Below are 15194 nucleotides of genomic sequence, written 5' to 3'. Positions count from 1 at the left end.
GGTTTAGCAAACATCGAAGATCAGCGCAGAAGCGGCTCGAATTGCTCCTCGGTGGGCTTGGCGCCATGGGCGGCCCTGGCTACTTCAGGGCGATTTCACGCAACACTTCGCGCATCGTTTAATTGTTTCGGCAACACAGGGCCTCGACCGGAGAATCGCAGAGGAAGTCTGGCAGAAAACACTGACAGCTTTGACCGAGCGAACGACCATCGTATCTGCCGTAGATTCGCGCGTCATCGGGGAAAAAGAAACAAGAAGAAACGCGTCGTGAAGATTACGATTTGAGGAAAAAACGTAATGCAGCACCGCCGTAGAGCGGAGCGAGGTTTTCCTCCGAATATTCTGTTTACTAGGAAGTCCGTCGTTGCCATCAGCTCATCATTGAAAACATTCATCTCGGAGAAACCCTCACGAGTCTCAACGAGATGACGTCCCGCTGCTTCCCTCTCTCTTTAGGAAGACAATGCCTCTAATGCGCTATGGAGATTCCGAGAAAATCGATTATCACGCAGTGGCTCTCGAGGACTCGACAAATCGTTATCTCATGTTTCGTTGATTGGAGCGTCGCGTGCTTTCTTTTTCGGTGCCGGAAGATCGCCACTCATCTCTGCGGAGCGATTGATCTCGAAAAACGAAAGTATCAGCGATCGATGGAGGCTATCCATTTCGCTCTGCGGAGTTCTGAGAAGAAGTTTCTGAGTTTGTCGAAAACTTGTGGAGTGCGCGAGCGCCCGTAACTCACCGTTGTCTGACGCTTCCACTGTCGACGGAAGGCATTCCGAGTTGTTCTCGGCTCCCTCCAATCATGAGCCACTTCCCAACGAGCACTCGAGCAGCACAACAATGCAATGCGCGGGATGAATTTATGGCTTAGGTATTCCGTTTCTTCAGTCGGAACTTTTGCTTTCACTCGGTGATTCTTTCATGACCTTGTGTTCTCCCTGGATCCTCGCGGAACATTAAACGATGCTTTGTTGAAAGCCACATTAGACCAGCGGACACATTTCATGTGAACAAAACGAGTCGCACTCATGGAATGGAGCAGGTGCACAGTCCGCGCGGCACGAATGGATACGCTGCGGAAGTGCCGAGCCTGTTGGCGGCGGAGGAGCTGCGGAGAGGGCAGGACGTCATGCGGAGAGGACATACCGAGAAAGTTGCTGTTACGGAGGAGGGCCCAACACTATCCTGAATGATTCCCGTTGTTTCAGCGAGAGTGGACGCCAGAATATTGACGGCACTTCTCAAGAACACTCGTCTCAATTATTCAAGTTTCCCTCCGCGATAACTCACTCGGAGTCGCCATTTGTCATCCCACAGCAAATAAGTAATGCTTCCATAGGAGAGATCGGCTCGATCGGAGAGACTGGCGGCCGAAAGAAAACAGAGCCCCTTTAGGAATTTCACTGCCATTCCTGGAAGGTCTTCAACTCCTCGAAAAAAGCTCCGATTCAAACAATTCATTTTTCCAAATCCATGGACGGGAAGATGTTCATGCGATGAGCGCCTCGCATCGGATATTCGGAGCTGCGGATGGGGGGGGATGATGAGAAGAAGTGAGGCAAGTTGTCGATTTAAATGAACTCTCTCCGAGCCCCGTGATTCTGTCGCATAATTCTGTGGAGTGATGCATGGTTCAGCTTGGCTGGAGAGATTTTTGATTGGCTGTTACAGCTGGGGGTTCGGGCTCAGGATATGGATTCTACGGGCGACCCGGAACTTGGAAAGGAGGACCTTCGCGCCTGATAACGGCATTCTTCCGACCGGGAACCGTTCCCGGATGAACAAACAAAGAATCAGCCCCTTCTATCTTGGTATGACAGTCAAACTCTATTTCTTTCTGGTATAGAAATCGATGTTCCAATATTTGGTCGCGAACCCGCGTGCCTTGATCACGGCCTCACATCTCCGACCCATAAACTCCAGTAATTTCCGGCAGACTTCTTCCGGAGTTTCCGCCCACACTTTCTCGACAGCTAACCACAGTTTTTCCACGTTTGTACAGGCTTCTATCGATCCTGCGATACACGTCATCCCAGAGTTTCTCGATCGGATTCAGGTCGAGGGATTGTGCCGGCCAATCGAGAACACGGATGTCCTCATAGGCGAGGAAAATTTTCACCAATTTGGCGGTATGTGTCGGGTCGTTGTCTTGCTGTTATATCCAGCCCGTGGGCTTGTTTTCTCTGGCATATGGCCGTCATGATCCCTGAAATCCGATGACTGGGGCCCATGCCTTGACTCGAGAAACAACCCCAGACGAGAATGCTGCCCCGTCCATGTTTTACGGTTTTGACCGTATAACGAGGATCATCCTGAGCGTTCGCTGGCCGGCGAACATACACACGGCCATCTGGGCTCAGGCGATTGGATTTCGATTCATCGGAGAAGAGGACTCTCTCCCAATCAGAACTTGACCAAGAGGAATGACTTCGAGCGAATTCCAACCTCCTCTTGCAATTCCTGAGGTTCATGAGGGGCTTCTTCCAGGCCACGCGAACGTGTAAGTTCGCTGGAGCCAGCCGACGTTTCATAGTCGTGACCGAGACCTCAACGCCCTCTCGCCTCAGCATTTCTGTCATGCGGGTTGCCGTAAGGAACGGATCTATGCGGCAATCGCGTTCGATCCCCCGATCGGTTCTCGCAGTCGTCGCCCTCGGCCTTCCTCTCTTTCCTGGTCCTCGAGGCCAGTGGTTTCCAAACTTATTCTTCGCAGGGATTCCGTAGGGGTTCCGCAGGGGTTCCGCAGGGGTTCCGCAGGTAGACTTTGGGATTCCGCGCAATTCGCCACGGAACCCAAGGGTCCCGCGGAACCCTGTTTGGGGACCTCTGCTCTAGGCTTCGAGTTCGCCGCAGCCCCGTCTTCGAAAACGTTCTGGACTTATTTCCTCGTTTGCCTGATCCCACTTATAGCATTCATGGGAGAACCTTCTTCTTTAAAACGAATCATGAAATGACGTTCACTATCCGTGGTGTTTTTTCCTCGCATCATTCCCGGAATTCCTAAGAACACAGCACAGGTTCCTTGAACGTTGTCCTCTCTTCGCTGTCAATGGACGAGGTTTCGCACATGGGATCGAGTTTGAAAGGCCTGAGGTTGACTTTTTCTAAAATTCAAACGACATTGTTTCACATCGGTGTCCCGGTCACACGAAAGAGCTGCTGATGTTCGAGTTTCATCAACGGACACTTTTTGAAATCGCGGTCGTAGAATCGACATTCCAGTATTCCAGGCCTGAACCCCCAAGTGTGATAGGTCAATCGAAAGCTCCTTAGCCGAGCTACATAATGCATTACCCGACAGAATCATTCAATGACCTGTCAAGAACTTGAGGAACTCGGAGAGACTTCATGAAATTCGACAACTTGGCTCGCTTCTCCTACTTCCTAAGATCCCCCATCCGCAGCTCCGAATATCCGATGCGAGGTGCTCATCGTATAAATATCTTTCCGTCCATGGATTTGGGAAAAATGAAATGTTCGGATCGGAGCTTTTTCGAGGAGTTACAGACCTTCCAGAGAGGCGAATGAAACTCCTAAGGGGCTCTATTTTCTCGGCCGCCACTGTGAGTAATGCTTCCAAAAGAAAGATCGGCTCTCGCGGTCGATGGGACCGCGCGGGAAACTTTCTTCGAACCTGAGCTGAAGCCAGAGAACAGAGCTCCACGAGCCGATGGGCATTCTACCGAGCGAAATTCGAAAGATCCTTCTCGAAGCGAAGTTCGACATCGCATAGGCGGAACGACCGCATATGACTTCGGTGTGCGAATGTATGTATGTATATCGATTCGGAAGTGGTCGGTTTTGATTTTGCCTGCATGTAGCAGCTCGAATGGAGCTCGTCGGCACCGAAGCGTCGACGACATGGGGTACATCCATACAAGAGATAAGCGCGTACAGTAAGCAGACCTAATTAGCCTGCCTCGACCAGAGCTGAAGATTTCGGTGACGGCGTCCTCTCCCGAAAGTTTTTTAGTTCCGTCAGATGACACGGCGTGACGCTTCCTCGATAATCAGGCGAGTGTCCGATGCCTTCCGAGAACTCACTAGTGAGATCAGCTGGTATATCAGGAGGAAGCTTTCGACATTCGAGACGTCAGAGAGGGCTCAGCTTCAGCAACTTCCGCATCTCACAGCGAACAAGATCGCTGGACACGATTTCCCCGAGCGGCGCAACGAATTCACTCGGGAGAAGAACAAAACAATCAGTCTAGCTCCGGAGTGCGTACCAGGAAAATGAGATTTTCACGCTCGACTAGAACGGTTCTATTCCGCCACTGACCGCCAATCTGGATTTCGTGTCGGAGAGCTGCTCATTTCTTCCCAAATCCGCGAGGTGAAAAGATTCTCTATCCATGATTCATTAGCGATGCGGGGGCGCGGGGGAAACGGACTTCATTGTCCGTCAGATGACGGTCAGCTGATGAGAGCGACTCGGAGCCGGAGCGAAACTCGAGCTGCGCCTCCGTACAATAGTACCTGCTGGAGGACTGCTTCGCGACGGAACTCGGACATGTACCGGTCCATAAATGACTTTCTTCGCGGGAAGCTTTCTCTTCACGCCCACCGGAAATATTCCGCGCCGATGGACGCAGACTTATTCGGATCAGAGGTTCCAGGAACCTTGACTTTCTCACGGTCTGTCGTTCGCGAAAGCGAATTGATTTGAGGGCAAAGTTACGTGTCTATCACAATGGGAGCCATCGAGATTATTATGCAGTCTGTGCCCGACTTGCATCGTGGTGTATTTCCGGTTGTTCGCTTCTGCATATCTGCTGAACAGTACGATCACTGTTTGCTGAGGTGATTGGCGCGTCTGCTGGTCTCGGGTGAATCGAGAGACAGCTCCGACTCGATCGCTACAAGTCCATCCTGTGCTTAACCAAATAATCGGACTCTATTGAGGCTTTGGGACCGGAGCGCAGCGCCAGGGGAGGGGGGCAGACGTGCATGGATACGACAGGCTTCGGGCTGCGTTCTTCTCACCGCTTCCGAGTCCTTCGGCAGCGCCGCTGATTCGGTGACTTAGTCAGCCAGCAGAGCTTCGTGCTACGATCCTCGAGGACGGAGCTCCTCCTATTCGCTCCGGCTGTGGGACCCCCGTGTTATAGGACGCACCAACTTACTTTACTCGAAGTTGCGCCCTGGATGTATCGCTCTGAACGATATCCAGTTTAAAATGTGTCGGGAGCGCTGATGATGAGGGCCTATTCGAACAGAATGCAAACGCGACATTCTCGGACAGACCGACGGGAATTCCGATCGCGAATCGTCGAAGAAAGTTCCCTGCTCCAAACCGTCCCGAGGTCCGCGCTCCCTCTAGGACATTTACCCTGGGAGCAGAATCACTCCGTGGTCTTTATTCGTGTCCCTTGCGAGGAGCGTTGAACGAGAAATGAATCTTGACGCGGCGTCCTTGACTTTGTTTTCTCTCTGGCTGACTTTGTGGGCTCGAGTCCGCGTTGAGTCGGGGGCTCTGACGCTCAGAAAGGCAAATCCGCGCTAAGCCGCGTCCCGACTCCAAGCCATCTACATGAAATACAACAACGATCCCACGTCGCAAAGTATACTTCTTGACAGTCGAGAGTGCTGTGTTGAGCTCAAAGCATCTGCTTGCTCGAGGATGACCCATGACTCAAGCCGCTGAGCGGAGAAAAGACCTCATTGTGATACGCTCAAGCATTCGTCGGGTACCGAGTCGACTCGTCTTATTCCGGGTTGCTTATTGACGAATCGACCGGCCTGGCGGTCGCATTGAGGATGTCGCCGTAAACGACTGCACGAATGTTTCCGATATGAGTTTCCTCCCGACTCCCGACAGAGCAATGTGATCAGCGAGCATCGCTCTGGAGTCTAGAACGCGAAACACCAGAGCGTATTTATTACAATTGAAGCGTATTTATCTCTCGTTACTCAAGACAAAGCGGAGCTGGAAGAGAACTAACGGACTCGCATGATCCTTCGCCCGCTTCCTCTGGAATTGTATGGAGTTCGGTCCGTCACTTGAGTCACATTATTGCAAACGTGAGAGAATCCCATCGAAAGCGGACCTCTGATGGGAGTAAAATTCCTCCCCAGACATCGATTCAAACGTTGACCCGTGGCTTGAGGCCCTTCCAACCGAGGTCTTCGCTTTCTCTGCGGGCCTGCCAGTCGGAAGCGTACTTTCACACACTTCCGGTGCGAATTGAGACTCCCGGAGGATGGAATAAAGAGGCCAGGCGGGAGGCATCGAGCAATAAACGATCCATGACGAGGAATGTGAGTGATAAAAATTGCTTTGCGAATTATTTATTCCAAAGCCGAATGCCCGGATGTTGTTCGAGCTTCGAGCATCCGCTCTTAAACGATCGTTCTACGAACGTGTTCCTATACGCTGCATTTACATAACGTACCGAACGGAGAACCGAGCGAGTGGTGGTTTCATGATTGACGAGTCTGAGATTGCTTTTGAGAATGGATTTCCAAACAAAGACGTGCTCGCACGACTGGCGAGGCTTATACTCGAAATAAACTCTAAGCCTCATTCTTGGGCTGTTTGCTTTCGCTCTGACAAGAAACTAGACCGCATCGAGAATTCTTCTGGATTCGCTTTTCTTGTTTTTGACGAACTGCTTATGGAAATCGATTTCGATAAGGTCGTCGATTGACGGTCCAGCCACTCCCTCAATTCTCATGATCCGGTTATTCTACGGGGAACACATTGTCTACTAATGACTAGGATATTGTTCCAAGCTCGAACGCTGGGTAAGCGCCGCGCCGTTCCTCGACGCTCAGTCACGAGCGCCCCGCATGGACAAAATGCTCGATGGCTTCGAAGTTTTTTTTCGCATTGTCCTTGCTTGAACTTTCAATGCATTTCAATAGCGACGCCGCTGTCCCGTTGAGGATCTGCCGGTACCCTTGCGGCTTGATTTCGAGGAGCTGTTCGCAGATTTATTCACTTCCACCCACTCGAACATTGAGGGCTGGGCACCGCTCGCAGAGCGGGTCTCCGGGGCTTTGTACAGGACTTTTAAACGATTCTTATTGTCTAGAACGATTTCACCATCTAAATATACCTCGTTGATGAATCCCAAGAGTCGATCGACCTGTGTTTGGAAGATTAGAACCGAATTAGCGACTTGCTCTCATTAGCAGCTCACCAGACGCTCTACCATGCCCCGGGGGAAGAGGGAATACCTTCAGGAGGATTCGACGGGAGAGCATGAAGTATAGGAAATGGGTGCGGAAGGAAAGCTACGAACCTTTTCAGGGAAGGCGTGGATTTGAGAATCGACCGTCAGTGGCTTCGCGGATGGAATAGCGTCTCCTTTGCCCATGCCGAAGAAGCCTTTGACTTTCCGGCCCATGAAACTGATGATCTCGTAGTCGTTGCACTGTTTCTCGATATCAGCTTTCACTGATTGGAACGAGCTGATGATTAGAGTGACGAAAAGATTGAGCAGAATCACAGATGTTATGAAGGCGAACACGAAGAACACCATCGGTCCTATGACTGGAGACGCCATGGAGATTTCGTCAAACTTGAAATGACCTCGCGCCATATCGAAACAGGTCTCCGCCGAAGTGACGAAGCTGGAGAATTCCTTCATTTTCGTTCCCAGGATTACGTAGAACACTTGGGTGAACGCGAGGAATATCACCCAGAACACAACGAAGAACGACGATAGGTCTTTGGAGCATTGGGACAATGTCGAATAGAGCACTCCGATGCGTTTGTTGAAGCGCAACAATTTCGTGAACTTGAGAATCGAGATGAAAATCAAGAAACTCATCAGATAGCTGAACACTTCGTCGACGGCAGCCACACGTTGAAGTTTTACGTAGGCGTTGCCGGACGAGCGTTCGAACACCTTCAATATCTTTCGTGTCATCGCCATACGCGAGATGTAGAAGAACATGCACGAATAGCTTAGACCGAGAACAACGAGTTCCGCGATGTTCCAGTAGCTTCGCATGTAATCGAGTCGGAGAGCTCGGAAACTTTTTACTTCGCGCACGGTGAAGTAGACGATGAATCCAATGAATGAGATCTCGCACAGGAGCACGAACAATCCGAAACCTTGATGGTACCGCATCAGACGTATGGCGTCGATGCGGTAGTTCGGAACGACGCCTCCTCCCGGATGGTATTCGGCGATGATTGTAACCACACCGAACAAGTTCACCTGAATCGAGAAACCGCCGTCAACGATCGTTGTAGACTTCCGATTCCGAACTAGCATCCGACGCCTTCCCTCCCAGTCTCGGGGAACGGGGGATATTGCTCTCACACCAGAGCATTGTCAACAGCAGGGATGTCAGCCGTTTTATTGGTCAGCGCTGGAAGGATCCATTCCTGGGATGATTCGAATAAGTCCCAGAAGTCCTCTCTCCCACATTCTGGCACTTACTTGAGCGTTGTAGACCGAGAACTCGACGAAAACTGCACGAGTTCCGCCGTCGATCCAATCGGAAACCTCCAGCTCATTTATTCGCTTGATAATGTTCTCCCGGGTTCCTCGCAAACGCATGACGTATCCACCGCCTGTGCGCGAGAGACTCGAATAAACTACCTCTCCTTGCCGCTTCGTACACGACGATAGTCGACTCACGTCACCTCAGAGTGATCTGCTCCTTCGGACTCACCTCCGTAGACGTCTAGTTTCCCCCAGAAAGGAAGTCCATGCAGCTCCTTGGCTTTCTTATGTCTCCATTCTTCATCAGTGAGGTTTTTAGGGTCCAGAAGTACGGTTTTGTTTTTGGGCAGCGCCACCCATTTAGGCTCGTAAAGTTTCTTATCTTCCTTGATAAGAGACGATTGTCCACGACACTGGCTCACAACGTTGCGCATCAGTTTCTCAACCTTGCAGGAGTCTGGGGAGGGAATGGGGAACATTCGAGAGGAGCTCGACATCCAATCGCTCATCTCGAAATAAATTCGGGAGGATGGAGCGAGCGTTCCTGAATAATTCAACAGGTCCGAGGGGTCCGGGAGAAATTAGAACTCACTAGGTCTGGCTCGGATCTGTCGCAGAACTCCGTAGCCCATGATTCGATTCACTCTGTCGTTGATGAAACCGCGCAGACCGAAAGGCTGTTGTCCATTATACCAATCGCCGATTTTAAGTTGCGGCACCACCGTTTCCCGGAGGTAATTGTAGAAACCATCGGTCGATGAAATCTGAGAATTTTGAAATCCCTTCAGTATCATAATTGCAGAGTGCACCGTCCTCTCCCTCCGATATCTCAACGTCATGTCATTGGGAAAATTGGATGGATGAGCGAGTAAGAGCAGACTCGCGCAAGAAACTTCGCTCTCACCTCCATAAATTTCGGATTGTTGATGAATTCGTTCTTGAGGTTCATCTGCATATAGTAGGCGTTGGGATCGCGATTCCCGTACGAGAGTACCGTCAGGAGCCAGAGAAACAGCAGGTAAGAGAATATCTCTCTGAGTATCTCCGACATTTTCAGTTCTTTCATCCTTTCCTCGCGTACGTGATCCAACTCGCCCCTCTGTGGAGGCTTATAATTCCGTCGGCGAGCACTCGTGGCAGAGGTCCCGGCTGTAAAATGGATCGCCCTCGAATTAGTGAGCGAATCTTTATATCCAAAGCGGTTTCGAGATAATGACGGTGTAAAACGCTTGCGGCTAAGCGGAGAACCCGCAGAAAAACGTCTCCGGGTAAGAGGGATTGCGCTGATCCCGCATTTTTTTTGGTCTCAATGCTCTTTCCTTGCCGGTCTCTCGGAATAATGAAACGATTCGTTTCGCGCTCTTCCCCTCCCGACTTGCTCCGACACGGTCCTCTACTCGATCGGACTCCGATCATTCCGATGTGCTTGTTTGTAAGACGAGAAACAGCCTAGGGGCAGCATCTCAGATTCCACCGACTTCTGCCGTCGGATGGTAACGAGCTCTGGTTCCAATTGGAACTATGTGGGGAACGAACCGTCGCTGCGACAGCCAAAAAGATGTTCGGAGACGATGCGAGCACCCGCAAAGCTCTTCTGATACCGATTCTGGATCTCGTTAGTGGACGTGCGTATCTCCAGCATGCTCTTTGCTAATGACTTCGTTTGCGCCTATTCTAGCACGCTGCTCCAAACCTTCACAGGAGATCGATAGAATAGGCAGTCACGCAAAGCAGGCAACACGCTCGACTTAGATTCCGCTATCGATCTTGTTCGCGATCATTTCATGGGGATGGGACCATTCACGGAAAAAAATTCAGAGGCGAGTCCAAGATGGAAAGTATCAGACTAGCTCCTCAAATCCAATCACTCCCTAAGACTTTTCGAGCATGGCGCACGCGGGAGCATAACATGTCACGTGTGAGATCGGGACAGACATCGTCCTGCATCAAGCCCGTTGTTTTGCCAAGGGACCCTCGGCGTAAGCGAACCCGCCGCTTCTCACCGGGTCCCAAGGGTCGAATGTGCCTCGAGCCTGAGCTCTCTGATCTTGCTTCACGTGGCGCTTCGGATCGTGACTACTCTACGCTGGAGGTCTGCTCGCTCCAGTGATGCTTGCAATAATCGATTGTACAAACACGTTCATGACCGAAATAAGTCGCTAGTTATATCCATGCGACCGAGACCTCTGCGGTCCGGAAGACAATGTTGCCTTGAAGCGTCGAGTGTATCTAAAATGTTTCAAGGAAGTGTCTTACAGTGGTAGAGTCCAGCTGCGCCACTGAAGGCTTCTTCCTCGTCGTCGTCATCTTCGTCCTTCTCGGGGGATTTGAACAGCGCTGAGAGGATTATCGCTGTCATGAACACCTAAAAAATCAAATGTTCCTTCATTTACGGAATAGAGTCTTGGGAATGGACGTCCTCATTACGAGGAGCCCTCTTTCCTGCTGGGGCTTCCCGTTACATCCAACAGGCTGTCCTGGGACAAGCTGCCTCGGTTGGCTGTGCCTTCATGAGAGACTCGCGATTCGCGGTGCGCTTTCTCGGTCTGATCGGCTAGAGAATTCTGCTAGCCAGCTGCCGGGTACACAGTCTGTCATATATGATCGCTTCCCCCTCTCGTGACCACAGGAGTCAAAATTCCTTAGAGATCTCGACAAGCCGGCTCTTTTCCCCGGATTCTACTGTTTTATGCCGGTCCTCGCGCTCTAATTCATACAAGAGCTCCACTCAACCATGCGGAGGGGTGGGGAAAGACGGAGGTCAGACTGGGCTCGGAACTGAGCGAAAGAGGAATGGACAGAGTCTACTATCGAATCGACGCGTGGATCCGGGAATTCCTCCCCTCGGACTCCACGTGTCTCTCGACCGTCGTGCGATACCCCTCGGTCATCGCCTTTCCATTCCGATGGGCAGACTGACCCTCCTCAGTCATTCGTACACGCGTCGAGACTATTTGTAAATGTAGATTCCAGAAGCGTTCTTATGGGCGTCTTATCGAAAATGGAAAAACCTCTCCCTGGTAGCTTTTTCTCCGCGTGGGCTGCCCTGCTGCACATCAAACTTGATGGCCGGATTTAGAACATCTTTGTATCTGAGCGGGATCCAAAGCACGGGGAGATTCCCCCTGCACGGAATATGCGCAAGCCCCACCCATAAGCTCACCTTAATAGGCTGAGTGATGAGCACCGAAGTGAAGAACGAGACAAGGAGTGAAGTGATCCATTTTCGAGTTTTTTCGTCGCCAAATTGCACCCCGTAAGCCCAGATGAAGAACACTGATGTGAAAATCGACAAGAGACACACGGACCAGGCGACGTATCTGAAAATCGATGATCGTAATTGTAGGGGCGACATCAAGCCGGAGCAAACGAGAGAATCGACAATTGTCCACTAAAAAGGTATCGGTGCCAGTCCGGACAGTCTGCGGGAATCGTATCTCGGAGAAATAAGAGTTCGAGACAAGGGACCTGAGAAAGGATTGAGTTTCTCACCGACACCAGTATGGGAGCGTCTTTTTCTTTGAAGCTTTCTTCTTTCTATCCTTTTTCATTGTCACCATGTTGATATCGGTCTCGCTACCGTCCTTCGCTTGCATGAGATCTGTGAAAAGTGAAGTCAAACAATCTGCCTGCAAAATCTCGGCATCCGCGACACGGGCTCTGTGCCCGGGGAATTCGCACGGGATCTGATGATGTTTTTGTTGTCACAAGCATTCCAACAGTGGAGCTAAATTCTAAATGTCGCCATACATCACGAGCCGGGACAGCAAAGAGCTGAGGCATGACAGCTTTCTGAGGCGGCGAGGCGGACAGCCCAGGGTTCCAGGACCCACTCACCAGTTGTCGAGTCCGTGGCTTTGTTGCTCGAGCCCCTGCCGACTATGAGCGAGTTTTTGCGCTGTTTTTTGAGCGCCTCAACGATTCGGTTCGGACGCTTCCTGCGCAGACGCGCCTTGCGGAACAGTGTAATCATCAAGAAGGTCGGAGGGAACACGATAAGGTTGGCCAAAACCCCAACGCCAACTTGTTCGGGCGAGAGTGCGAAAGGTCCGATATTTAGAGCGGATGCTGAGGAACGGAAACGCACTCAGGTGAGAATTTCGATAGCGGAAACGTCGCTGACAATCCTCAAAAGAAAGCGTCCTCTCGAGGATCTGAATCGGCACGAGAATCGGGTCGAGAGACGTATGCGAGGACGATATGGAACGAGCAGCCGTGAGGCGAATGGTGTCTGTCTGTAGGGTCCTGTGGCGCCATTTCGTCGGGCGAGTCGTTCTGCATCTTTCTTCCGCCCGGTGCGTTTCCCTCATGATGTTCTCACCTGATGGTTTCGATGGAACCCGGCCGTACCACATCGCATTGACCAGCATTGAGAGGTATAGAAGAGCGATACAGCAGGATACTCGTTGACACCGCGTGAAGCGGCTCTTCGGAGGTCGGAGGAATACCGAAAACCACAGATGGCCGTCGGCGAGATTTTTCTGACTTTTGAGTTGGAAGAGATGATTGAACTCGGTGGCTTCTTCCTTGCCTGCGAAAAGATTCCCTCGGGAATGAGAATTCGCTCCCGAATCCAATTGAGTTGCGACAAAGAGGTCCGCAACTGAATGACCGACAGACGTCAGAAGTTGCCGATGCAAGTGTGCCGAAGTTTTGCGACAGCGACTTGAGGGCTCGGTCGTGACCACTCTCGGATCGGACTCTTTTGAGGGCAAAAGTCTCTGACGGAATGAGCCCGGACTTATCTCCGGAAGTCACCGCTTGATGGAAAAAGGAGCGCTCCCCACAATGACGATATCGAGTCCCTGAGGACCGCGGTCGGTTGTCGAGCTTTCATTGCATGTCGAACTTCGGGTCATTTGCATGCGGCGCTTCCAACGCCTCGAGTATTCGAACTCACCCGCAACAGGCAGTAGACGATCGACCTGACCGTCATCCTTCTCCACTGCAAACCAACGGTTCGCAATAAAGTCGTAGCGCGCGTTCGTCTGGACGTCGCGTATCGAGATGAATTTCAGATACCACGATCTGGGAAGGGGGAAAAGAATTGATTATTCCGCGTCGACCGCGGGAAATATCCCTCATAGAACGTTAGCCCGATTGCAGTGTTTAATTTTCGAGTCCGGAGATTCTTCGGAGAGCCCGTGGCGGCGTGCACTATCCTTCTTCATTGTAGGACGGAGACGGCTTCGAGAGGCGTGACCTGCTCGATTATTTTCGCGCTCAGCGACAAGGATAAAATATCGAGGAGCATTTCTCGATTCGGAGTACTTTTGTTTCACGGAATGGCAGCGGTCGTCATTCGGAATGACATCGAGTGGCTCGTCGGGTCCGGAGAATTTTTCGATGGTGGAAAAGGGCTCCCAGTTAGAGCTCCGATGGATAGTGCACATGTCGTTTTCTATGTCAGTTAACCGCTTCAAGAGAAGCTCGAGAAAACAGCAAACTAAGGGGGCTTTGCGGCTGAAGGACTTCCCGCGGCAGAGACCAACGGAACTCGGAACTCGAACCTTCTAAAAAAACGGGTTTTCCGAAGAAAGCAATCCGGGTAGAGGAAAGCGGCGCGATGGCAAGTTCTATGACAACTTCACAGCGGTACGAGCACCACCAGGAATGAGAACGCCGCTCGGGAGATTTGTTCCGCAGAAGTGAGGGACGCTCGAATGGAAACGAAACAGCCTCGGATCAATTCCACAACATTGGGCGCGCACATGACTCGTTGCAGGAGATTCTTGTTCACCGACAGAAACGTTGTTGGTCGAAGAAGGGACACCCTCGTAGTTCAAAAGATCGGAATGAAGAGTTTCCCTCGGTACTCGCTGCCGAACACTCGTCCCCTCGAGGGCCCTCATCCAGCTGAGCGGCCAAACTCTCCTGACCGCGACGGTGGTACTCACCGGAATTTCCCTTTGCCGGAATTGTCGTGCCAGATCCGCATATAATTCAGTCTCCCGAGAGGTTTCGGGCAGGCCATTACGAATGTGTCTTGGCCTCCCCTTCGGAAGAGTTTGCTCTTTGAGTCGCCGAAAGACCTCGCATCCGTCTCGTCGTCATCCCCACTGAGGATGAAGAAAATCCTCGAATCCGTTGCGGCTCCGTCTTTATCGCCGGTGAAAACGGTCAGTTCGTACAGGTAGTTGTCGCGATGATCGTTGTCCGGCAGAGGATGAGCACAAAGCTGAAATGAGATATAGGGAGAAATAAATTATCGGATGGACACACGGAAACGCGTCATGCCCCGACAAAGAGAATCACATTATGGAGAGATAATCTTCGGTAGGAAGGAGGAGAGCGGAAAGCTTTTCTTCTATCCAGCTCCGGACGGCCACGATAAGCACGATCCCTCCTTCCGGAAGTATTTTATATTATAAGCTCATGATAACGGCTGCGAAGATCGCCGCCGTGTCCGCTACTTAGTTATCATCGCGCAAAAACATGTTTTCCCCGCACCACCCGCTGGAAATCGAGGTTTGGTACTGTTATTGCCCAAGGAGGGTGACCGCCCATGCGAGGATCGTGAGGCTGAGATTGCTCGTAAAGTTGCCTCGTTCGAACAGTCATCGTCATGTTTCAGTGCAGCGAAGCCTTCGTGTCGTGGAGCTCGCCTCACTCGATCGTTTGATCTCTTTGTCGATCGACCGAAATAGGGGAAATCGAGCAAGGACTGTGTATCACCAAACGGATATGGGAATCCGATGTTTCTGCGACGAGGTACGCAGCATTCAAACAGATCTCAAAACACTCTCGTATTGATTGAGTTTCTTTGTCGCTGCGAGAAAACTTTAGCTTGGG

At 51.3% G+C, this 15194-nt stretch overlaps 1 protein-coding gene across 1 annotated transcript in view; it reads right to left on the bottom strand.

The window, feature by feature from the left end:
* Positions 1-6707: 6707 nt before the first annotated feature.
* Positions 6708-15194, bottom strand: part of LOC100905472 (uncharacterized) — a 28570-nt gene continuing 20083 nt past the window's right edge. Inside the window, exons 36-48 of the mRNA XM_029110930.1 lie at positions 14300-14580; positions 13303-13430; positions 12724-12933; positions 12240-12470; positions 11895-12003; positions 11566-11722; positions 10659-10767; positions 9307-9551; positions 8995-9166; positions 8632-8859; positions 8397-8530; positions 7248-8171; positions 6708-7091 (exon numbers count right to left, since the gene is read on the bottom strand). Coding sequence (XP_028966763.1) covers positions 6861-7091; positions 7248-8171; positions 8397-8530; positions 8632-8859; positions 8995-9166; positions 9307-9551; positions 10659-10767; positions 11566-11722; positions 11895-12003; positions 12240-12470; positions 12724-12933; positions 13303-13430; positions 14300-14580 — 3159 coding nt within the window. The 3' untranslated portion in view covers positions 6708-6860. The remainder of the gene's footprint in view (positions 7092-7247; positions 8172-8396; positions 8531-8631; positions 8860-8994; positions 9167-9306; positions 9552-10658; positions 10768-11565; positions 11723-11894; positions 12004-12239; positions 12471-12723; positions 12934-13302; positions 13431-14299; positions 14581-15194) is intronic.

The sequence above is a fragment of the Galendromus occidentalis genome, unplaced genomic scaffold (assembly GCF_000255335.2).
Source record: "Galendromus occidentalis unplaced genomic scaffold, Mocc_1.1 scf7180000077170, whole genome shotgun sequence".
Lineage (NCBI taxonomy): Eukaryota > Metazoa > Arthropoda > Arachnida > Mesostigmata > Phytoseiidae > Galendromus > Galendromus occidentalis.
The sequence above is the reverse complement of the archived record's forward strand: the minus strand, read 5'-3'. Positions and strand labels throughout refer to the sequence as shown.